This window comes from Notamacropus eugenii, chromosome 1, assembly GCF_028372415.1.
Source record: "Notamacropus eugenii isolate mMacEug1 chromosome 1, mMacEug1.pri_v2, whole genome shotgun sequence".
NCBI classification, from domain to species: Eukaryota; Metazoa; Chordata; class Mammalia; order Diprotodontia; family Macropodidae; genus Notamacropus; species Notamacropus eugenii.
The window spans coordinates 280,446,199-280,470,195 of NC_092872.1; the positions used below are offsets into that span (position 1 = coordinate 280,446,199).

The following is a 23,997-nucleotide window of genomic DNA, read 5'->3' on the forward strand; positions in this document are numbered from 1 at the left end:
GTGGCACACAGTAGGTGCCTTAAAAATGCTTGTTGCATAAGAGAGGCAGGAACAGGAAAGGCCATCACTTCGGTCTCCTAACCCTTTCTAGACCAAAGGTTCATTGGACATTGAGCTCTGAGAAGACTTAGGTTGAAGGGGCATGGCTGAGTCTTCAAGTTTTGGGGGGACTATCAATGGGGAAGAAAGTTTAAGTGTATTTCTGCCTGAGCCTTCAGAGCAGAAGTGGGCAGTGGGAGGAAGGGCAGAGAGGGAGAGCTAGGTTGGATGTCACAAAAAAAAGTCCCTAAGAATCAGAGCTCTCCCAAAGTGGAAGAGGACACTGGGAGAGGTGGAGGTTCCCCTCCTTGAATGTCTTCATTAAGTGCCTACTGTGTGCTGGGCACTATGCCAAGGGTTCAGCAGTTCTTGGGGATGTTGCCGAGGAGATAATACTGTCCCCATGCCCATTGGAATTCATGCCTTCTGAGGTACCTTTCGACCCTAAGATGCCATAAAGTGCTATAATCCTCATTTTACAAATAAGGAAACTGAAGCTCAATGACCTTTGGTTACATAGCTAGCAAGGTTAGAGGGAGTGCCTAGATCTTTTGCTTCAAGTTCAGTGCCCTCCCACTGCCCTGTGGAGGCAAATTGTCTTTTTCTGCCCTAAAAGGATTCATGGTGATTGAGTAATTTATTATCTGTCACTGGAACTGAAAATGCTTCTAGACCCCAGCTCATGTTGGGATGAAAGCAGGAGTTTCAGATGAGAAATCATGGCCAAAAAGGGAACGTGCAAAGTCCTCTGGCCCCAAGGAGACAGCCCCATGGGTATGGCCCACACATGTCTCTGTGACAAAAGGAAAACAGCAGAAAAGTCAGAGACAAGGGAATGAAGATATCGACATTTATGGGCACATTCTTCTGATTGGCTGCAAGAGGCAGCAGGCTCCTTGCCAGCCCCTCCAGCTCCCTCACGGAAATGTGCTGTGCTGGAAAATGGCCTTCTTTTTCTTCTTTTTTCCTGATGAGAAGAATTTATTGACGTAGGCAAAAGGCAAGCTTGGTTCAGCTAAAGGAAAACAGGCCTGAGAAGGCAGGGTGACTCAGATCAACAAACTGTATGGAAACCTCCTGAACTCCCCAGTTAATACCTTGGAAATTATAGGGGCTGCCCATGGAAGTCACAGCCCACAACAATTCAGCCTCTGATGGCAGGCCACACTTGCTGAGGAGGGAAAGAGTTCCTTCCCCACCCCCCATCTCTGACTCTAAGAACCCATCCCTCCTTCCTTCCCCTTGGAGGGGAAGCCCCTTCCTGATGCCCTAGGGGTCAGTATTCTCCCCCTTGAAATGACTTTGTATCATTGGAGATACTTTGTACAATTTGTATAAACTCTGTATATTTATCTATGCTGTATCCTCCGAGTAGAAGCTCAGGGAAGGCAGGGCCTCAGTCTCTCTGTCCTTTTCTCTCCAGTACCTTACCCAAGACAGATTGTTAATAAGTGTTCATTAAGCTGATCTGAATTGAGTTGACTATTAGATGGCTGTCTCACCATATTCCTGTCTTTTCTCCTTACCTTACCTCTGTCTCAAATTATTATTAATGATAATTATAGCTATCATTCACACAGAGGTTTAAGGTTTGTGAAATATTTTACGCACATTGCCTCATTTGGTCCTTGCAAGAGCTCCATCAGACAAATGATCCCCCCATTTTTTGGATGAGGAAATTGACACTAAAGAGGTTGATTCTTACCCAGGATCTCACCAGTAACAAATATTAGAGGCAGGATTTTGTCCATCTTCCCAACTCCAAGACCACCACCCCAACCACCAGGCCAGGCTGCCTCCCCAATACACAGGGTATCCCAAAATCTTAGTTCTAAGAGACCTTGGGGACATCCTAAAATCAAGCATGTAGATTACTTTGTTGGCAGGGCATCCTACAATTGACTTTGCCAACTTTTTTTTAATTGTCCAGATTAATAGTGTGGAGTTGAGTAGACAGACAGCCTTAAATCAATCCAATTTGCATAGCTCTAGTTAGGATTTCCAGATGCTGAAATGGATCCAAAGTTATTGTAGACTTTTGCCTGGATAGTATTTCCCATTGTAATAAATAGCTCTTCCTATAACACAGTAAGCTGAGAGCAAATGAACTAGGACTTGCTTTAATTAAACAGGAAACACTGCTTTCTCTCAAGAGAAAATGAAATGGTGTTGTGGAGAGAATTTGAATTTGCAAGCATAAGACTTGAATTCAAATTCTTTTTTAAAAATTAATTAATGTTTTAAAAAGTTTTCAACATTCACTTTTATAAGATTTTGAGTTCCAAATTTTATCTCCCTACCTTCCTCCTCTCCCCCCTCCCCAAGATGGCAAACAATCAGATATAGTCTATATGCGTACAATTTATATTAAACATATTTCCATATTAGTCATGTTGTGAAAGAAGAATCAGAATAAAAGGGGGAAAACCACAAGAAAAAAAAGATAAAATAGTATGCTTTGATCTGCATTCTGAATCCATAGTTCTTTCCCTGGATGTGGATAATATTTTCCATCATGAGTCTTTTGGAATTGCCTTAGATCATAGTATTGCTGAGAAGAGTCAAGTCTATCAAAGTTGGTCATTGAACAGTGTTACTTGTATTGGGTACCATGTTCTCCTGGTTTCTGTTGAATTCAAATTCTGACACTTTGACTTGCTAGCTTAGACAAACCATTTCCCCTGCCTGAACCGCAGTTTCCTCTTCTGTAAAATTGGGGATTTGAACTGTTGAACTATAATGTTCTTTTTATCTCTATGTCCTAACATTTGACTTTCATGAGTTCCTTTCAGATCTAACATTCTATGTACTATGATTTAACATCCTATGATCTGAGGCCCCTTCCACCACTGACATTTTATGTTACAAAGGCCTATGTGCTAACAATCTATGTTCCATGTCTTATGTTCTAACATTCTGTGTTCTTCTGACATTCTATGAATGAATGAATGAATGATGCATTAAAGCTTCTGACTCTGACACACAGTCTAGTCTGGGTGACCCTGGGTAAGTCATTTGAATTCTAGCATTCTAGGCCAGAGGTGTCCAATACACAGCCCCAAAATACTCCTGAGAGTGGCTGGAATGATCTTCAGATGTAATTGTACCAGAGTTCCTATGAACCAGGTTCCATCCTGAGGCTCTGGGGCAAGTCTGAGAAGTGCAGGCTGGGATGGATCTGATTTCATGTCACTAGAGCTCAAGGCAACAGATAACAGATGGCAGAAGATCAGTCAGTATGGCAGAAGCACTCACCAGACACAAATCCAGACTGATTAGATGACCTCCAGAATTCCTTGATGTCTTCCAACATTGTCATCTTCCCAGCTGCTCTTCTGACTTGGTGAACTTTCCACATGCAAGCGAATATAACAGGATAAATAGGAAATAATTAAATGCAGGAAAGTTACTGGACTTAAGGGGGCTTGGGGATACTTCCAGTAAAAAAAAAAAAGAGAGGGGGAATTTTAGTTGAGACTGAAAGGAAACTGGAGAGGAGAGTAGTCAGAGCAGATACTGTTCAGAGATGTACAGATGATGAGCTTGACACACACATTGCCAGAGCTAGTTCAGTGTTGGGGAGGCTCTGAAGGAAAGTGTGGGAGAGAAGAAGCATTAGGCTGTCCACCAAAGTGAAGATCTATAGAGCCCTTGTGCTGACCTCATTGTTCCATGTCTGTGAAACCTGGACAGTCTACCAGTGCCATGGCAGGAAACTAAATCTCTTCAATCTGAGTTGTTGTAGGAAGATTCTGAAGATCACCTGGCAAGGTAAGGCACCAGACACTGAGGTCCTTTCTCAAACTGAACTGTCAAGCATTCAGACTCTATTGTACAGAGCACAACTCTGATGGGCTGACCATGTTGTTCAAATGTGAAAGTGCATTTGCCTAAAAAAACTATTTTATGGAGAACTCACACATGGCAAGTGCTCACACAGAGGTCAGAAGACAAGATGCAAGGACAGTCTCAAGGCCTCTTTGAAAAGCTTTGGAATATATTGTGAGACATGGGAGACACTTGCCCGGCATGGCATGCCCACATTAAAGAAGGCATTGTGCTCTATGAGTGAAGCAGAATTGCAGCAGCTCAAAAGAAATGTGAGATGCCCAAACTTAGAGCCATCTCTACCCTAAATGTTCACATGGACTATTTGTGCCTGACCTGTGGTAGAGGCTTCCGAGCTTTTATTGGTGTGATCAGCCACAGTCAGACACATTGTACCCAAAATAATGATGCCATTTCGGTCCTTCTTGAGAAAGGACCAAAACCACCACGTCTCTGACATCAGTCTGGAGCCTTGGGTTAGGGGAAGGGGGGCAGGGAGTGTTACTGAGTGACCACTTTAAAGAATGGTCTAGTCTCACTCTTTTTGTCCTGTAAGGTCCATAATTCCTCTTTCATCTTTGTTTTTGAATGTTAATGAGGACAGAAAGCCTCTACTCTGTCACCTTTTTGCTCCCCTTGCCTTGTCTGTCTTTCAACAAGAACTCTCAGTCTCTAGTATCTGACCTGTCAGAGAGGGAGAGATGGAGGCAGGAAATAGAATTCACTCCTCCAGGCTGAGCAAGGAAAAGCCTTCAGTGGATTTCATACCTCTTTACCATGGAGACTCCCTCTTTGCCTACCCAGTTACAGGAAATTGACATTCAGTGTACTCAGCCAAGACACTGTTGGGTGTACAGAAAATCAATTTCCCACCTCCTGACAATTGCCCACGCAGGAGGAGGAAGCTGAGTTTAACCTTCTTTTTCTTTTTCTTTTTTTTTCTTTTTCTTTTTTTTTGTCTGCTCAAACTAGAATAAGAGAGTCTTGAGGACAGGGACTGGCTTTCTGCTTTTATTGGTGTTTCCAGAACTTAGGAAGACCTGAAGTACATTTATCTTTCAGTTTCTTTGTAGTAGGCTGTGTTGCCCTCTAGTGGCAAAAATAATTTCTGAAAGAAAGAAGAGACGAATTTCTGGTCCTCAAAATTTAGAGATGGAAAAAAAAACTCAAAACGAATTCTGAACTCTCTCTCTCTCTCTCTCTCTCTCTCTCTCTCTCTCTCTCTCTCTCTCTCTCTCTCTCTCTCTGTGTGTGTGTGTGTCTCTGTCTCTCTCTCTGTCTCTGTCTCTCTCTGTCTCTGTCTCTCTGTCTCTCTCTCTGTCTCTGTGTGTGTGTGTGTGTGTGTGTGTGTGTAATGGAATCCTTTAGCCGATCTGGTGAAGCCCATGAACCCTTTCTCAGAATATTTTTAAATGCATAAAATAAAATATCTAGGAATTACTTTAGAAAGGAAAATTATTGCATTGAAATAGTGTAGTTATTGGGTGTTTTCTAAAGCAGCTGTCTGGTCCTGTCTTATGAATATCTGCTAAAAGATCAGCAAACCCAAGTGCCGGGAGTTGGGGTGGGGCAGTGACTTGCCTAAGATCCCCTGAGTCCACTCAGTCCAAAGTCATTCAGAGTCCATTCTGTGCACAGTTAGGAACTGAAGGGAGGAGAAGGGGCAAGGGAGAGGGGGGAGACAAAAAGGACCATTTCACCCTTCCCAATTCCTCCTCCAATATCCACATAAACTCAAAATAAAGGCATTTCTGTTTTCAAGGCTTCCTTTCTGTATCAGATCCTGCATGACACTAAATTCAGGCACAGCCTTCTGGAGAATAGAACCAGCCACAGGGATCCCAGTTTTTGTTTCATTTCCACTGTTTTTCATTTATAGTAAAACATCCGGAAATACCAATTAAAAGGTTACAGGAAACTGACATTCAGTGTACTCAGCCAGGACACTAGGTCACAAAGCCCTAGTGATCCTTATCTCTTCGTCGTAGGGAGGGCGGGGAAAGGGAACTGTGGAGGAACTTTGCCCCTCCTGGACCCACTCTTTTCCACTATAAAGCAATCACTTTATCCTGTAACCTCCCCTCCTTCACAGTTTCCCACGTGAGAAAGGTGAGGATCTCCCCACCTGCAATGGAGCAAAGAGCCTGCCCTTCAAGGCCCTTCTCTATAGACTCCTCTCTTCCACTTCCAGCCCTCCTACCTTCCCTGTTGTCTTACACCTATGTCCTTCCAGGCATTCTATGGTCTAATCACACTGCTTGTTCCTTATCCAGGACCCATCATCTCCAAACTCTATGCATTTGCGCTAACTGTGCCAGATACCTGGGATGTCCTTTGTCCTCAACCCTCCTTCCTCACTTCTTTTAAGACTGCCCACTTTCTTCAGAAGATCTTTCCACATCCCTACTCCTTCGCTCTGAGATTTCCTTCCATTTACATTGTATGTACAATTGTCTGCGTGTTGTATGCTCCATTCCACGGTGAACTTCATGAGGACAGGGATGGTCTTTTACCTTTCTCTGTATATCTAGAGTTAAACACAGGAGTACATAGTAGTTGTTTAATAAATTCTGGCCCACCACCTCCAAGTCCTTATCGCATGTCTCCCTACCATGCACTCTACGCAGCTAACTGTCCCTCAGATATGCCTGTTCCTTCCTGACTGTGACTGGCTCACCATATTTCCTGAACTTTCAATATCCCTCCTTTCCCTATAACCCTTCAAAGGTCAACTCAAAAGTCACCTCCTCACAGAAAAAATGCCCTCCCACCACCACCACACATACATCCTCCCTACTGATAAAGGCAACACCTTTGGAAAATGAGTTAAAGATCCTTTAATCCAACCCTCTCTGCCCCACCTCTACCCACTTTACAGAAGATGTAGAACACTTATCCTGCATCATTATAGATATCAGTGCTGGGAACCCATCTGCCTGCTAGATGTTAAGCTTCCTGAAGCCTTGTTCCATTCTATCTAGTCCAGAACCCAGGATAAGGTCCCCATACTTAGCAAACAAATGTTTGTGAATTAATCCACACTTCCCAGCACAGGACCCTTGAATCAATCAATAAGCACTCAGTAAACATATCTATGTGCCAGGTACTGTGCTGTGTCCACAAGATAGAGAGAAAAGAAACAGTCCCTGCCCACAAGAAGCTTATATTCCTCCAAGAGGAAAAACATAAGCACATATATGTACATTTGTAGATATATGCATATATAGATAGATAGATGCATGCATGTATGTATAGTATCTTCATAGTTCTCTCTCCCACACCCACATGAACTCAAAATAAAAGCATTTCTGTCTTCAAGACTTGCCTTTCTGTATTGGATCTTGTTTGAAACTGAATTCAGGCTTGTCTCAGAAATTGTGAAATTCAGCGTAGCTATCTATACCATGTGTGTATATACACACACATACATATACATACATACAATACTTTCAATTTACTCCTGCCACAGAGGCTGTAAACATTGTTATTGTATCTTTCAGAAAAAATGGAATGTTGGATAATGACAATATGTCATTCTGTCATGAGGGATAGAGTTTAACTTGAGGATAGAGTTTAACTATCATTTTGGAGAGATCGTCAGTTAAGACTGCTGAGGAGAAGACAAAGAAAAAGGACTAAGAGAATATATTTCTGAGAGAACTGTGTTTAACCCTTATTTTGTAAAGAGACATGGAAAAGAAGTTGTGAAAACAGATTGGAATTGGTATTCTGAGAGTACTGAATGGCAGAGTATGTTTCTAGAATTGAGAAGGTAAACAGTTATAGTGATGATTCAAGGTGACTTTGACTGTGATCTCTCATAGCTGATATATTATAAATAATTATTACTCTTTTATTATTTGTTACACCGTTAATACATTCTTTAGCCAGTTAACTCTGATTTTTATTCACTCTAGGATTCTGGGGGAGATAGGTAGATAGATAGACAGATGGACAGACAGAGAGACAGACAGAGAGAGAGAGACAGACAGACAGATAGATAGATAGATAGATAATAGATAAGTAAATAGTTATGGGGAAAGAGTTTATTAAATATCCCAAGTAAATATAAGGAAATTAGGTGAGGAGAGGTGATAACATCTGGGCAGGAATAATAAAATCTTCATTTAGAAGGTGATTCCTGTCCTGAACTGTGAAGAAAGCTCATTTGAGAATCTGAGACAGAGAGGAGATGTATGCAAAGGTGCAGAGATAGAAGTGAAAGAAGCAACAAACAGGACCTACAAGCTCCCTTTCTTTTTTCCTCCTCTAACCCACAGTGGGATAAGCCTCCTACCAGAGCTGTCTTTTTCAGACTCCCTTCTCTGATAGACTCATTGACTCAGTTGAGATAGAAATACAGGGGAGCAATGTGGGAGAGCGATGCCTCTCTAGCCCCACCCCCATTCACTTCCTGCTCTCAGAGTGTTCATCATGACACAATTATTATCCATCACTCTAGGAGAATGGGTCACTAAAATTTCCCTTCAGTAGAGGAGTGCAAAACACACACACACACACACACACACACACACAACAGCTTCACTCTCACTAGAAAAAAACAGCAGGACATACGTCCCCACCCCCACCCCCAAGAAAGTGTGGGTCACAGTTTCTGGAGGTGGGGGACATCTCTTGGCCTAGGTCTCTACCCAGAAATCCAAGAAAGTTTCCCCAGTGGATCAAGGCTTGAGAGTATCTCCTAATCTAGATCTGGAAGCTCATCTTGTCCAAATTCCTCATTACAGCCCACATCCTCTGCTTCCAGATATGGGGCTCACCCAATAGAGATGTCCCAGCTTCCTGGGGAAGTACACTGGCCAACAGAGCACCACTAGATGTTTTCGTTAAAAACAAAGAAACTTTGGCAAACATCTATTAAATAACAGTAGCTTAGTGAGAGCTCTGGCCTCAAGGTTTCTTCCTCTATTAAAGGAGAGGTAGTTGGGACAGAAGATCTCTAAGGGCTCTGCTAGCTCCAAATGCTGTGATCAGACATTAAGGATCACAAATTTAGAGCTGGGAGGGACTGAACAGAAGATCTAGTCTCACTCCTTCATTTTTCAAATGAGGAAACTGAGGCCCAGAAAGATGAAGTGACTTGGTCAAGATTGTCCAGGTAGGAAGTCAGTCCAGAAACATTCATTAAGCACCAGTCCCTGCCTTCAAGGAGCTCACAGTATTAATGGGGGAAACTACATGCAAAGAAATATATACAACATCCAAGTTATATATAGGATAACTGGTAAGTAATCAGCCAGAGGGCAGCTAGGTGATGCAGTGGATTACAGCGGTAGGCTTGTAGTCAGAACTAGACTTGAGTTCAAATCTAGTCTCACTTACCAGCTGTGTGACTCTGGAAAAGTTCACTTCATCCTGTTTGCCTCAGTCTCCTCATCTTCAGGATGAGCTGGAGAAGGAAATGGCAAAGCACTGCAGGATCTTTGCCAAGAAAACCCCAAATGGGGCCACAAAGAGTCCGAGATGACTGAAGCAATTCAACAGCAATCAACAGAGGGAAGGTCCTACAATTAAGGGGAATTTAGAAAGGCTCCTGGTAGAAGGCAGATTAGAACTGGGATTTGAAGGAAGCCAGGGAAGTCAGGTGGTGGCAATGAGGAGAGAGAGTGCAGGCTTGGGGCATGGTCAGCCAGAGAAAATATAGGAAGACAAGATCTTTGTACCTTTCAATCTACTCCCTGTCCACCCTGTAAGGATGATGGACATCAGCGAATACTGCGGATGCCCGAATCTACTGAAACTGCTTCTTGTGTGGAACAAAGCTGCTCTCAGGCCAGGCTGGAGGAGCTGAGGGAGGGAAAGACAGGAAGAGGCTCCAGAAGGCTTCCATGTTTGCAAAGTACCTTTCTTATCTTTTCTTTTTTTTTTTTCTTGGAGGGGGAAATGCAAGGCACTTGGGGCTAAGTGACTTGCCCAAAGTCACACAGCTAAATGAGTGTCAAGTGTCTGAGGTCACATTTGAACTCAGGTCTTCCTGACTCCAGAGCCAATGCTCTTCACTGTGCCATCTCTCTTACAACTGCTCTAGGAAGTGGAGAAGGCAGATAAGGTCTCAACATTGAGATTCTACTGAGGAGGAAACCCCAGGGAAGTGGCTGCCCTGGGGAGCCCCTGGGAAAGGGTCTGAGTCAGGTCTCCTGACATCAAGCCCCAGATCTTTCCATCTGTCTTTCAGTCTGAGTGACTCTGGACAAGTCATTTCCCCTCCCAAGAAACCTTAGTTTCCATCTCTCGAATGAGGGAGCTGGGGCTTAATGAACTCTGAGCTAACTCCATTACTAACTATAGACCTGTTGGGATACAAAGTCTGTGAAACTGTGCTGACCTCCCCAGCGCTAATGTTTTCAACGAGAAGGCCATCAAATAGTGAGTGAGAAGCAATGAGGTCCGCTGCATAGAGTGGAATCAGGAAAATGGGAGCTTTCGGTCCTGCTTCTGACATATTCCGACACATGGATGACCTAGACTGGTGCCTCAACCTCTCTAGGCCCCAAACAACTATCTAAGACTGTAGATTGGAAAGGAAATGCTGATGTGTATGGACAGATGGAGGGAATTCCTTTATGCCATACCTGGAGCTCCTCACAAGGATAAAGCCACAGGTCTGGATCAACCCTATCCCCACCTCCATCCCCAGTTGTGTAAGAAATTATCATAGAGGAAGAGAGCCTGATGCAGTTGGCTCCCTCAGTCAGGAAGACGTGAGGCCAACATGCACCCCCATCTCTCTCTCTCTCTCTCTCTCTCTCTCTCTCTCTCTCTCTCTCTCTCTCTCTCTCTCTCTCTCTCTCTCTCTCTCTCTCTCTCTCTCTCTGTCTCTCTCTCTCTGTCTCTCTCTCTCTGTCTCTCTTTCTCTCTCTCTCTCTCCCTTATGTCTCTCTCTGTCTCTGTCTTTGCCTCTCTCCCTCTCCCTATCCTTTCTTCTCCTTTTCTCTAATACCACTCTTGAGATTTCACTGGGGTTCAGAAGTTTGTGAGGTACAAGAGAGAGGGAGGGGGGAGAGAGGACTGACAAGTCTCTAATACGATAAGTGACAGCCCTCGAGACTAACCTTGGCTGAAGCAGTTTCCATACTGGGAGTTTGGTCAGGGTCATACATTAATATGTTGGGATTCACTTGACTATGGAGCTATGAACTCAGCAAAGCGCTTCCGAAGGGTTGGGGAGGGGAGCGCCGCAGAGATTCTTCCTTTGTATTTCAACTTCTTAGCGTCTGGCACCGAGCTAAATGCTTGTTTGACGCGCTGATTGCTTGCAAGAGCTGCCTAGAAAAAGAAGTGCGAGCATTATTATTTCTATTTTAGGGAGAGGAAAAGTCTCAGAGAGGGAAAGTTCAGTACCCGAGGGCACACGGACAAACACTGAACTGTAGGGCTGGGACTGACTTAACCGGCTCCCCCTTTAGAATGGCATTCATTGCGTCCGACAGAGAAAGTGCAGCGTGGCCCAAAGAAGCCCGGGGCTAGGAGATCACAGAGAAAGTAATGAAAGGGCTCGGGAGACTGGGTGGGTGAAGGGCGGCAGGGGTCTGGGACTGGGACACCCAGGGGAGCACGCGGGGATTTAGTGGGGGAGGAGATGGGGCGGGTCCCGCCGGGGACCGGCCTCATCCATTGCCTCGCCTCTTCTACTTTCATTTTCTGCCCTCTGCCAGCCATGGGAGGCTGCAGCCGGCCGGAGGTCCCGCTTCTGCTTCTGGTGAGTAAAACACTGGCGCCTCCTTGCCTTCCGCAAGCCTTCGGAGGACCGTTTGAAGGGCTGGGCGGCGGAGCCCTCCGGGACTGCGGGCCCAATTCCCGGTTTTACAGGGGAGGAAACTGAGATACAGCGCGTAAGTACTTAGACTCGCTTAGGGTCACTGAATTAACGAGTCTCTGGGCCAGGAACTGAATCCAGTCTAACTGATTCCCAGTCCAGTGGTTGAGCCACTATGACAAACTACCTCTGGAGGCAGGTAAAAGAGATTTGTTCAAAGCTCTAAATGTACCAAGCGTCACAGTAGGATTCACAATCAGGGCAGGACTGGCATGTGGGAGTGGGAGGAGACTGAAAGAAAAAGGAGTGTAGTTGCCTCTTCAAAGGTCTGTCACGTGACAGTGAGTGGACATCCACTGTTTGGCCCCAGGAGGGGAGAGCCAGGAACAATGACTGGAAGTCACCATTAGGTCAACTTGGACTTGAACATAAAGAACCTTCCAGAACTGCCCCAGAGGGCAAGGTTCGATTCAGAGGGAGTGAGTTCCCCAGCCCAGAAGGTCCGGGGAAGACTGTTGGGAAAGGGAGCGACCACGGAGCTTTCACCAGCTCTGAGGGTGCGGATCCTGGGGCTTCATCCTTAATATTCTTCCTATGGCTCCCCCTCTGGATTGCTGGGCCGGAACCAAAAGGTTCCCAACAGCTTCGGGGGGCTTCCCAACAAGGGAGAGGGCTGTGGGTGGCACAACTGGGGTTTCCTGCTTAGCTAGCCTCAACCTCAGCCTCTCAGTATCTGGTGGAGGAGCCCAAACTGAAAATGAATTTTTGCCAATGCATCCGAAGCCAAGGAAGCACAAGGAAAGTCAGTGCGGAGGAGAGCAATGGATTGGAGCGCAGGGGCCTGTTTCTAATCTTGTCCTTCTATTGACTAGCTGTGTGATCCTATTCAAGTCACCTTTCCTCTCTGGGCCTCAGTTTGCCTGTCTGCAAACTGATTTAGATGGTCTCAAAGATCCCTTCAGCTCTAAGTCTTTCCGTCTGTGATCAAAAGAACAGTGTATTCCTCAGTCACCAGGCTGGTTTGTTCCTTCATGGGCTGCGGAAAGCCAGGGCAGTAGCATATCTCAGTGGTGGTGGTGGTGGTGGTGGTGGTGGTGGTAACAGTAAACAGCAGCAGCAGCAGTAACAGTAGTAGTAGTAGTAAAGATAACATAATAATAGTAAAGAGAGCACTAATAGAAATCTTGGTTGTGCTTTAAGGTTGACCAAGCCCTGGACATACCTTATCTCCTATGGGCTTCAGAACAACTTAATGAGCTGGGAACTGCAGGAATTATTGCCCCCATTTTACAGATGAGGAAACTGAGGCTCAAGTACCTTGCCTATGGTCAGTCAGCTTGATACACAGCCCAGCCCTCTCTGTTTCTCCCTTTCCCTTTGATGGGAAGATTTCATTGTGGCTCATTAGCAATAGTGGATCATATGCTGAGGACATTTTAGAAGGCTGCTGGTACCCCCACCCAGATTCCTCATCTCCTCCTCTTGTGAAAGAATGGACCCTGCTCTTCAGGGTAGGACAGGGCTACCTTTTTACACACTGTCCTCTCACATGAAGCATGCCCATGGGAGGGCACCCAGGAGGGCAACCGACTGGAGGCTGGGCCACAGGAGGCCCAGCAGAAGGGACCAGGGATGCTTATCCTGAAGAAGAGATGGGATTGGGGGAGAAGGGAGAATGGGGTAAACTTCTTCAAGTATTTGATAGACTTTCATGAAGAAGCAGCATTGGGTATCTTAGTCTCAGGACTGCAGGGGCCTTAGGGCCCATCTAAGTCACCCCCTCGCTTTACTCATGATGGAACAGAGGCCGGAGAGGGAAAGGCACTTGCTCCAAGTCACAGAGCAGAGCCATGATTTGAACCCAGGTCTTCTGATTCCCAGCCCTCCCCCTTTCCTCTGTACTGTGTCTCAGAAGGGCAGCCTGGGGGGAGAGTTGTAAAAAGTCTGCTTTAGGCTCAAGGTGAGACACTTCCTAACCTTTAGAGAACTGTGCAAAAGTGGGACTTGGGAGGCAGTGGGACCCCTTTGTTGGAAGTCTTCAGGCAACAGCTGGGCTTATGCATTGGGGAGGGGGAGTTGAGATGAGTGATTTCATTGTTTGAGGAACTTTCAGTGTGGATTCTGCCTCCATTGGGTCAGTTCAGTAACTTAGGTACAGATAAAGTGTCTCACAGTGACCTGTGGCAGGAGGGAGGGAGGGAGGGGCACTGATGAATGTGCCATGTGCTATATTAGGATGCTGAGAATAGAAATACAAAAAGACAGTCCATCCTTACCCTCAAGGGACTTATGTAATAATGATGAAAGACAAGACATAGAGAGAAGTGCTGGTGGTGGCCTGGGGTGGGGGAGGCGGGATGTTTTGGTTCAGGACATCAAAGGGTTGGAGATTTGAACCCCAGGCCCCTGGCCGCATCCTCCCCAAGGAGACCAGTGGTGGCTTCCCCGAGGCCAAGAGGGTAAGGTGTGTGCCTTGCACACTGGGAGTGTGGTGGAGGGGAGAGAGCAGTGTGGGGGGAGGTGGGACAGGGTGTGGATGGCTAGATGTGGTGATCTCTCCCCTGCCACGAGCCTCTTGAAGGCTGTGTAGTCCAGCCATCATCCCACTGGTAGAAAACTGAGTCTTATGAAGTGCCCAATATGATACAATATTTAGCAGCAGTGCTGGATCAGGACTGCCTGATGTCCCCTGCTATACACATGCGCGCTTGCGCACACACACACACACACACACACACACACACACACACACACACACACACACATTCATGGACAGAGCACCAAGGCAGCTTCCTTCCACCCTGTTGTGTTGCCTTCATTCCTCTCCAGAGCATTTCTGATGTCTTTTCCTCATTTCCCATGGTTTGTGTTGATACCTGGTTCTTCACAAAAACACATGCTCAGGCCAGTTTCCTGGAGCATGGTCAGTCCTCCTGTTCTCAGGGGCTCCTCAGGTGGAGCTGAGATCCAGTAACCAGGGGAGGAGCCAGGATGCTGTGGAATGATGGGCTTTAGGCTAGAAGACTCCTTGGACATCATTAAATCCAAGCTTCCAGTTCAGCCCTTTGTGAGATAAATGGAATTAGGGCAAGCCTTCCACTTTACAGGTGAGGCAATGGAGGCAGAGAGAAGCCAAGGAATAGCAAAAGTAGGATTTGAAACCATATCCTTTGCCTCCAGTTTCACCTCACTTTCCATGGCACCACTACTGCCTTCTAGAGAAGGAGCAGGAGAATTTTTCCCTCCCTTCTAGAACTGACCTGACTACTCCAAACTTAATTTAAATCAATACCTAATCTTTTTAATTCTCCAACTCCCAAGACCTAGAAAGAAAAATCAAAGTCCTTTTGTTCAGACCTACAAGTGGAACAATAGACAGAACATGCAGCCTGGAGTCAGGAAGATCTGAGTTTAGATTTGTTCTTAGACACTAGTAGTGTGACCTTAGGCAAGTCACTTAACCTCAGTTTCTTTAACTGCAAAATGGGGATAATAATAACACCTAATTTACAAGGTTGTTGTGAAGATCAATCTGTGTGTGTGTGTGTGTGTGTGTGTGTGTGTGTGTGTGTGTGAGAGAGAGAGAGAGAGAGAGAGAGAAGAAACTGAGCCCAGTGCCCAGCACATAGTAGGTGCTCTATAAATGCTCATTCCCTTTTCTCCGCTCCCACCTAGGATGAAAGCAGCCTCCTAAGATCATGGGTTCAGAAGCTATCCAATCCAACCCCTTGGTTTTGGGTTGGTTTTTTTTTTTTTTGACAAATGATAAAACTGAGGCCCTTAGGAAATTTCCATCATGTGTCACAGGGTCACAGAGTAGTAGGATACAGAGCTGGAATTCAACCTTAGATCCTCCAGATCCAATGTCTTTCCTTGCTTCATGGCCCTACCTTGCTTCTGTGGTAAATATAGAGTTTAACACAAAGGAAGAAATTCAAATATCTGCATTAAGTTTAGGAGGGTTCTAACAGAGAGTGAAAAGCACAGGTGGAGCCAGGAATGGCAGTCATCCTTCCCATCATTCCTCTGCCCCAGCTGCCTCAGGCAGTGTGGACACACAGTGACCTCTCTTCTCCACCTGGCAGTCCTGGCTTAGCATAGAGGCCATGAATGAGGCAACATCAGAAGATTCCCATCTACTCTCAGGTTTCCTACTTACCCACTCCATGACATTGAGCCAACGTCACAATTTCCAGGGAGTAAGAGTTGACCTTTGCACCATTATTTGGATGCTCGAAATGGCACAACCACGGTGAAAGGGCATGGAAACCTCCAAAGACAGCAGCAGAACCAAGGAACAAAACACCCAGCAGGGGCTGCAGCCCTACGGTCTAGCCCTCTCTCTTACTTGTTAAGTATGATATTCCTGAATCAGTTTTTACATCTATCAAATGGGGATAATGACCTCTATCCTGCCCAAATCATAGAATTTCAGAGATAGAAGGGACCTCAGTGACCAATCCCCACTATAATCAGTCAATCAGCAAACATTTATTCAGTACCTGCTGTGTGCCAGGTGATGCTGAGGATGCAAAGCCAAAAAAGAAACAGTCCCTATCCTCAAAGATTTCTTTCTTTCCTTCCCTTCTTCCCTCTTTTGTTTCTTCCTTTCTTTCTTCTTTCCTTCCCTCCTTCCCTCCCTCATTCCTTCTCTCCTTCCATTAACCTGATCTTAGGACCCTTCACCATTCTGTCTGCCCTCTCCTGGAAGCTGTCCAGTGGCCTTCCCAAACTGTGGTGCCCAGCTCTGAACAAGAATCCCCAACATGACCTGTGCAGGGCAGAGGCTGATGGGACCGTATCATCCCAGACTGGTTCCATGCCCTTCTTGATGAAATCTAACACCCCATTAGGTTTCTTAGCCACCACATGCAGTTGTCAGTACAGACGTGCTGTGGAGCCCTCTTGAGGAGAGCATGTAAGTCTCTAAAAAGGAGCACACTCAGCGCCATCTTGTCCTGTCTCGGCTATTTGCTGTGAAGGATGAGTCCCTCTCTCTCAACCTAGCTCAGGAATGTAGTATTTCTAAATGATCACAATACCAAGAAGCATGAGGAGAGGAGGAGGAATTGGTTTCGCGGGGCCAGCTGACACACAGTGGGCAAACTGATGTCTCATATCCAGAACCAGACCTTAAAGCCCCCAAAGAAAGCAGCATCTTACAGAAAACAGATCTGCTCCGAGGTGATGCTTCTAGAGAGCAGGAAATCCCCCACTTGAAAGTCCCTGATGAGTTCAGCATCTTCTGGGAAAATCACCTAGGCTGTGAAAGTCCCTAGAACCCATGCTCTGAGACCTGTCAAGAGCATCTCAAGAGAGGCATGGCCCTGGGTGCTGGAAAGGATATCAACATGCCAGGAAAGACATTGTTGACAAGGAGCAAGTAAAACAGCACAGACTGAGTCAGTTGCCCAAAAGTGGCCATAGCCACATTGTTTGAATTGCAAGAAACAGGAAGAAACTCACAAAGCAAGCAGTCAGTGGATGATTAAATAAAATGTGGTACATTCATGCATTGAAACACCATCATGCAGTTCAGATACACAAGGGTGAAGGTGGTAAAGAAATCTGGATATATTCGTTATGAAATATAATGCAAGGCTAGAAAAAATGAATGATACCTTCCTGCTAAGGGGAATCAGATGAGGAAATATAAATGAGTCTGACTGGAGAGAGAATAGTGAGACAAACTTAGAGGGAGAAACAGAACCCATGTTAGAGTACTTGGTGGAAATGAAATCATTTAAGTGTGCTTAAAAAGGTTTTGATAACTTTTTCAATATAATTGGTTTTGCTTTGCAATCCTATGAATTTTGTTGTATGAATTAAAAATATGATTCTGAGAAGGGGTTCATACACTGCTAATGGAGTCTACACCACAAAAAAAGAGTTTAGAACACCGAATTCAAATGTAAACAGTTCCTAAGGAAGTATAGCTGCTTATGCTGATGTCTAATGTTGCATTTCGGGTAAAAACATTTAATGATAATGTGACAATGATGATAGCAAGAATAATTGTAGTCATAACAACAGGCAGCTTGGCATGGTTGAGATGGGGTGCCTCTCTTGGTGTTTCCAGTACCACCTTGGAAGTTCCTGGGCGCCTCATTCTCATGCCCAAAGCAGCTCTCCCAGACTAGAAGGCACAGAGAGGCTGATCTGTAGGGAAGGACATTGGACCACCCCCAAAGTGAGAGGAAATCAGCTCCTCCTTTCCAGTTCCCTATGAGAATGAAGTCCCAGGTTCACTGAAGAAACAGCAACAGTAATAATGTATTGCATAGCACTAGAGGTAAAAATGGAAAGTCAGCCCTTTGAATAGCTGGGACTCAAACTCCAAAACCTGTAGTCTTGGAGCAGAGATACCCACTGGACAGGTTCCATATGGGAGGAGGATACTGGGCCATAATCTGTTCATCATTCTCTATGTTCCTGGGATTTCCCAGGATGCGTGCTGTTTGCTGCGGAGGATGAGCTCCTGTCCCAAGGCTTTTATTCAACTACAAAACACAAAATCATTTTGTCTACCTATGCAATAGTCAATAGAACATTAAATAAAAAAGAATATTGGCACAATAGTGATTGTGATTGGCTGTTTCTACCTAAATTCCATAAAAAGATGAGAATGAAATAATGATGGTGATAGCAATAGCTAGGAGGTAGCATTTTCAGGTTTACAAACTGCTTTATAAATATTACCTCATTTGATCCTCACCACAACCCTAGGAGGTAGATGCTGTTATCCCCATTTTTACAGATGAGAAAACTAAAGCAGACAGTGATGAAGTGACTTGCCCAGGGTCATATGGCTAGTAAGTGTCTTAGGACACATTTGAACCCGGTCTTCCTGACTCTGTCCTTGTTCAGCACTTTGTACTGCGGTGCTCCCTAGCTACCTCTGTTTGGTGATGATGGTGATGACAGTGGTGATGGTGGTGATGATAGTGGTAATGGTGGTGATGGTGTTGATGACAGTGGTGATGGTGGTGATGATAGTGGTAATGGTGGTGATGGTGTTGATGACAGTGGTGATGATGGTGATGATGATAGAATTCCTCTACACTCCATCCCACCCCCAAGAAGTGAAGATATCTAATGAAGGGCATTGAGCTATCCCCAAAGACAACCTTTTCCAGTTTGGAGGAGTTCTAATGGTTAGGAAATTGTTCCTAACATTCAGCCTTAATTCACTTCTTTGTTGCTTCCTTCCTAGTCTCTTTCCTGGGATCCAAATTTTATTGTGTGTGTGTGTGTGTGTGGGTTAGCTATTAGCTATTTCCAATCCAGGATCTATGCTGATTATGCATGTGACCTTGGACATGTGACTACTTCTCTCTAGATCTCAGTTTCCACCTCTGTATATCACGGGTTTCAAACCTTCATCTGCAATCTCAAAAGGAAGATTTCCCTTTGTTCAGGAAAGGGTGAATTCTCAAATGAGAGTAAGCTTTTAATAAGTGCCTATTGTGTGCAGAGAGTTGTGCTGGGTCCTGGAGGTGAGAGTGGGGATGGAAATGGAGATTTATTTAAGTCAACAAGTATTAGGTGCCTACTATGTGCCAGGCAATGGAGAACATAGTCAGTCACTGTGCTGGGTGCTGAGGACACAAGTACAAAGAATAAGCTTTTATTCTAATGGAGACTTACAGCATAGTCCCTAACCTCAAGGAGTTGTGGTCCAAAAAGGGAACAAGATGGGGCGTAGTGGATGAGGAATTGGACTAGAAAGCCTCTAGCACCCTGGACAAGTCCTTTAATATCTCTATATTATATAATATATATTATATACAATAATGTACCTCAGTTTCCTCACCTACAAAATAAGAGGGTTGACTCCATGGCCTCCAAGATCTTTTTCAGCTCTAGGATCCTTATTGGACATTGTGCATGATATCTGAATTGTTGTTTAGTCATTTCAGTCATGGCTGACTCTCCGTGACCCCATTTGGGATTTCATTTCAGAGATACTAAAGAGATTCACCATTTCCTCCTCTGACTCATTTGACATATATGGAAATGGATGCAAACAGGGTTAAGTGACTTGCCCAGGGTCATACAACTAGTAAGGGTCTGAGGTCACATTTGAACTCAGGTCTTCTTTACTCCAGAGGCAACATTCTGTACATGATGGTGCCACCTAGCTGCCCCCTGATAGCTGCATTAATGAGTTACACGAGCAGAGATATGTGAAGGCTGAGGGGTAGGAGCCTTGACTGCTGGTAATGATGGGAGGTATAGAATACCGGGGAAGTCTTACTAGAGGAGATGGCATTTGACCTGTGCTTTCAAGGCTGGGTAAGTCTTCAACAAGTAAAATAGGAGGAGGATGGAATTCCAAGCATAAGGATCACTTTGAGCAAAGGTATGGCAGTGTTCAAATATTACAGACTAGACTCATGATTTCATTAGTATAGAATGAGACAACTCTCTAGCAAAGCAGGGCATCACTTTCTCTACAAGTTATGTAACTCCTACAGAGTTACTTGGGATCAGTAAGAGGTTAAGTGACTTGCCCAGGGTGACACAATCACTTTGCATCCACAGTGGAACGTAACTCCCAGACAGCTTGGCTTTGACACCATCTCTAACCTCTTTACTACTCTGCCTCTTATTCTAATAGTAAATACTTTCTCTACTTGATGGTGATGATAAAAAACCATTTTGTCTTCACCCCACCTTATTCCGGACATATATTTGCCTTGAAAAGAAGAAGTCTTTCTTTCAATTCTCGTGAGATTGGGGCACCTCTGCCGTTGTTCTCCAGATCAGCCAAACAGTGTTAAATGAAGTAAGTTATCTGAGCTGCCAGTAACCTGTCTGCTGCAGAAGTGGGGCTGAGTTGTGTGGAAGGCAGAGTGGAAAGGAGGTCAGTGGGAGCTTGGAGACACCCTTGCCTTGCCTTGCTTTGCTTCATATCCCACCTGGGCAAGAAAGGAAAGAGGAAGTTAGAATTTGGCCTTCCAGCTAATATTGACTCACATTTTTGTGGCATGTCAAGGCTTATAAAGTACAGTTCCTTATGTTAACACCCCTATTTTGTAAATAAAGACTCTGAGCCCAGAGAGGTGCAGTCAGTTGCCCACAGTCATCCAGCTGGGTGACTCAAAACCAGAGCTCCTTTCAGTTGGATTCAGCTAATATTTTTTAGTATAGCATCCCTCAACTCACAAGTTGGGTCCTCAGGAAGTGACTATAACTTTCAGGTTTCTAAGGTACACTCTTAAAACTTAAAACTATAGATCACAAACCTCAATTGGTGAGCTCTCCTTTACTAGTAAGCCAGTAGACACAATTAACTCAAAGCAAAATAATTTACTAAAATGAAATAAAAGAGCAACTACAAAGTATCCTCCTATCCTACCTCCTCAAATGAGGCATGCTGTCCCCACAAATACACATTGCAGGCACGAAAGAATGGGCAAAAACAGAGTACATTAGGAGTATGCAAGGCACCCTACTATAGATGGGAGTTACGAAACCAGAAAAAAAGGCTTTAAGGAACTTACATTCCACTGGAAGGCTTTACCATGTAAAAATATAATTCAGTTAAACAAACATTTATTAATCAGCTACTGTGTGATGTGATGCAATTAAAAGGCAAAAAGGAAACAATCTCTGCCCTCAAGGAACTTATATTGTACTGAGGGGAAAAGGGAGGGAATACTCATTTAGTAAGCATCTACTCTGTGTCAAGTTCTGTGCTTAGAATCTTACAAACATCTCATTTGAGGAGAGAAACATGTACATGGTATCAATTCAATTCAACAAGCATCTCTTAGTTGTGTGCTCTGTGGCACTCACTGTGCTGGGAATACAAAGGAAAGAAGAAAACTCAAATAATCCTTACCCTCAAGGAGTTTATATTCTATTGGGGAGGGGAAGCATGTAAAGGCAAACAATATACAAATACATATAAAAAAATGTTGGTTGTTGAGGGACGGGAATCGAGACAACTGGGAAAATCAGGAAAGGCACCTGAGATGAGTCTTGAAGCCTGCTAGACACTTTCACAGGTGGAGAGGGAATCAGTACAAAAGCATGGAGGTGGTGTATGACATACTACATAAGGAGGACAGCAAGGAAGCCACTTTGGATCAAACAATGGTTCAGTGTTCATGTGTGATGAGTCTGGCAAGATTGATCTGGAAATAGATTGAGAAGAGTCTTAAATGCCAAAAGGGGGAGTTTGCATGTTATCTGACAGGCAATGGAAGCTACTTGAATGGGAAAATGACATGACAATGGGAGAGTGATGTAGGAATATCTCTTTGGCAGCTGTGTGAAAGATGGAACCAAGTGGGGAGAGGATGCGTGCAAGAAGGGTTATCAGGGGACTCTTACAGTAGGCAGATGAGCAGTGAGGAGGGCATGTGTTCCAGTGGCTGTGAGGGGAGGGGAGGAAGTGGAGAGAAAAGGCATGCTAGAGATAATGGGGAAGTAGAGTCACCCAGGAAATAGAAGTAAATACCAAGGTTTTTAGGAGGGGTGTGTGTGTGTGTGTGTGTGTGTGTGTGTGTGTGTGTGTGTGTGTGTGTGTGTGTGTGTGTGTGTGTGTGCGCGTGCATGCGTGCGTATGTGTGTGTGTTTTCTGACCCTATAATTTTATTGCCATGAGAACCCTCAGACAAAAAATTTACTCTACCAATTCCAATCAGCCCCTGTTTTGCACCTTCATCTTGGAGTATCTCTTAGGGCACTAAGAGGACATATAGCCAGTATGAACTTGAACCCAGATCTCCCTGACTCTAAAACCAGCTCTCAAGCCATTCCACCACGCTGCCTTTTATATACAAAGTAATTGAACATCATTTCAAGAAGAAGTATTAGTAAGTGGGGCCATCAGGAAGGACCTCATAGATTGGTCCTGGAAGGAAGCTGGAGTTCTTTGGACATTCCCCTTTCTCCTGCCATCCTAACCCTCCACTTTGGCAGGGAAGGGAGGGGAGTCTTGTACAATCTGGGGCCAGGAATACATCGGTGTGAAGGAGAGAGGAGTCAGAGGTGCCCCATGCTAGATATTTGTCCAGGATACGTTAGTATTTTTTAAAGGTAATTTGGGCCTTTGTCTATCATAATTCAGCATCCCAGGTGCAGTAGTTGCAAACCCAGTCAGCCCTGCTGGGCTGGACTATGGTCAGTGGCATTGGGTTAGTTTGCAAAAATAACATAAATGTGGCTTTTGTGTCCAAACAAAGCAGTTTCTCAGAATCTTAATCTTAAAAGCTTGTCTTGGTTAGTTTGTTTAATTCAGTTTTTCTGCAGAATAAAAGTCAGTTTGTTACTCCTGTTTCCTGGGGCTCCGTCACTTTGTTTTCTGTGAGAGAGGAAACCCTTAGTGGGCCACTTTGGGAGGAGAGCACCTCTCACTCTGACTTTGTGCCGATGACTCACAGTGGTGTGTTGAGTGTTAGGAGATACTGTGGCCTCAGAGCCACCAGAGGCCAGATTTCTATCTGCAATGCAGGCCTCTGTTAGCTTGGTCAGTGCCCAGGGGTCCCGCCAAGGACTTCTATTTTTCTTCTTCTGGGGAGCTGGTACGTGCAGCAACTGAGGCCCAGCAAAAGAGCTTCAGGCTTGGGCTGCCTTGAGAGGATGAGATAGGGAAGTGACGGCCCATCCTGGTCTTCCTCCATTGGCCTCATCTGTAGCAGATACAAAAGCAAAGTTTTAAACTGAATTGGTCTTGTTTGTGCAATAGCTTTCCAATTTAATTTCACCAAAAATTTCAGTTTTATCTTTTATGATCATCTCTGCCTCTTTTCTACTCAAGAATTTCCCCCCATCCATCATTGTGAAAAATGCCTCCTTCCCATTTTCATTGAGATGTAAGGATAGACTGGAGAGGGAGGAAAGTCTGAAAAGTATGGTGGGTTGGAAGTTAAAAGACCCTGATCTGCCGCTTTCTACCTGTGGGATTTGTTTATAATATAACATTTTGTACATCTAGGTCATGCATCCATTTGGAGTTTATTGTGGTATGTGATATGAGAGGTTGGTCTAAGCCTAATTTCTGCCAGACTGCTTTCCAGTTTTTCCAGTAGGTTCTGTTGAATAGAGAATCCTTAGCCCAAGATTCAGTGTCCTTAGGTTTATCAGGTCTGCTCCTCTCACCCTGTCTCTGAGTTTACTCACTCCCTATGATGTCTTTCTCCTAGAAATACAGACAGTATCCTCACAAAATCTCAGAGTTGTGAAGGACCTTGGAAGGCCATGCAGTCCAGTCCAAACCTGAACAGGAATCCAGCCCCTGATGGAAAGCCTGCCCCCTCCAAAGGCAGATCTTGGTCTTGTGTCTTGAGTCGGGTCCAAGTGCTGGCCCATGGGAGGTGTTTGATAGACGTTGGTTATTGTGA

General features: G+C 44.8%; 1 protein-coding gene and 1 long non-coding RNA gene across 5 annotated transcripts in view; one reads left to right on the plus strand and one right to left on the minus strand.

Annotated features, from left to right (window-relative positions):
- Nucleotides 1-875: 875 nt before the first annotated feature.
- On the minus strand, nucleotides 876-5,090 carry LOC140517593 (uncharacterized). Its single transcript, XR_011971647.1, has 2 exons — nucleotides 3,295-5,090; nucleotides 876-1,006 (listed from the first exon to the last, which is right to left on the minus strand). It is a non-coding gene; the product is annotated as an uncharacterized lncRNA (long non-coding RNA).
- Nucleotides 5,091-11,084: 5,994 nt separating this feature from the next.
- FAS (Fas cell surface death receptor) overlaps nucleotides 11,085-23,997 on the plus strand; it is a 43,376-nt gene continuing 30,463 nt past the window's right edge. The window contains exons 1-2 of one of the 4 annotated variants that reach the window (XM_072628983.1): nucleotides 11,085-11,370; nucleotides 11,544-11,587. In XM_072628983.1, coding sequence (XP_072485084.1) covers nucleotides 11,546-11,587 — 42 coding nt within the window. In that variant the 5' untranslated portion in view covers nucleotides 11,085-11,370; nucleotides 11,544-11,545. The remainder of the gene's footprint in view (nucleotides 11,371-11,543; nucleotides 11,588-23,997) is intronic. The other 3 variants (XM_072628984.1, XM_072628982.1, XM_072628981.1) reach the window with 3 other exon arrangements.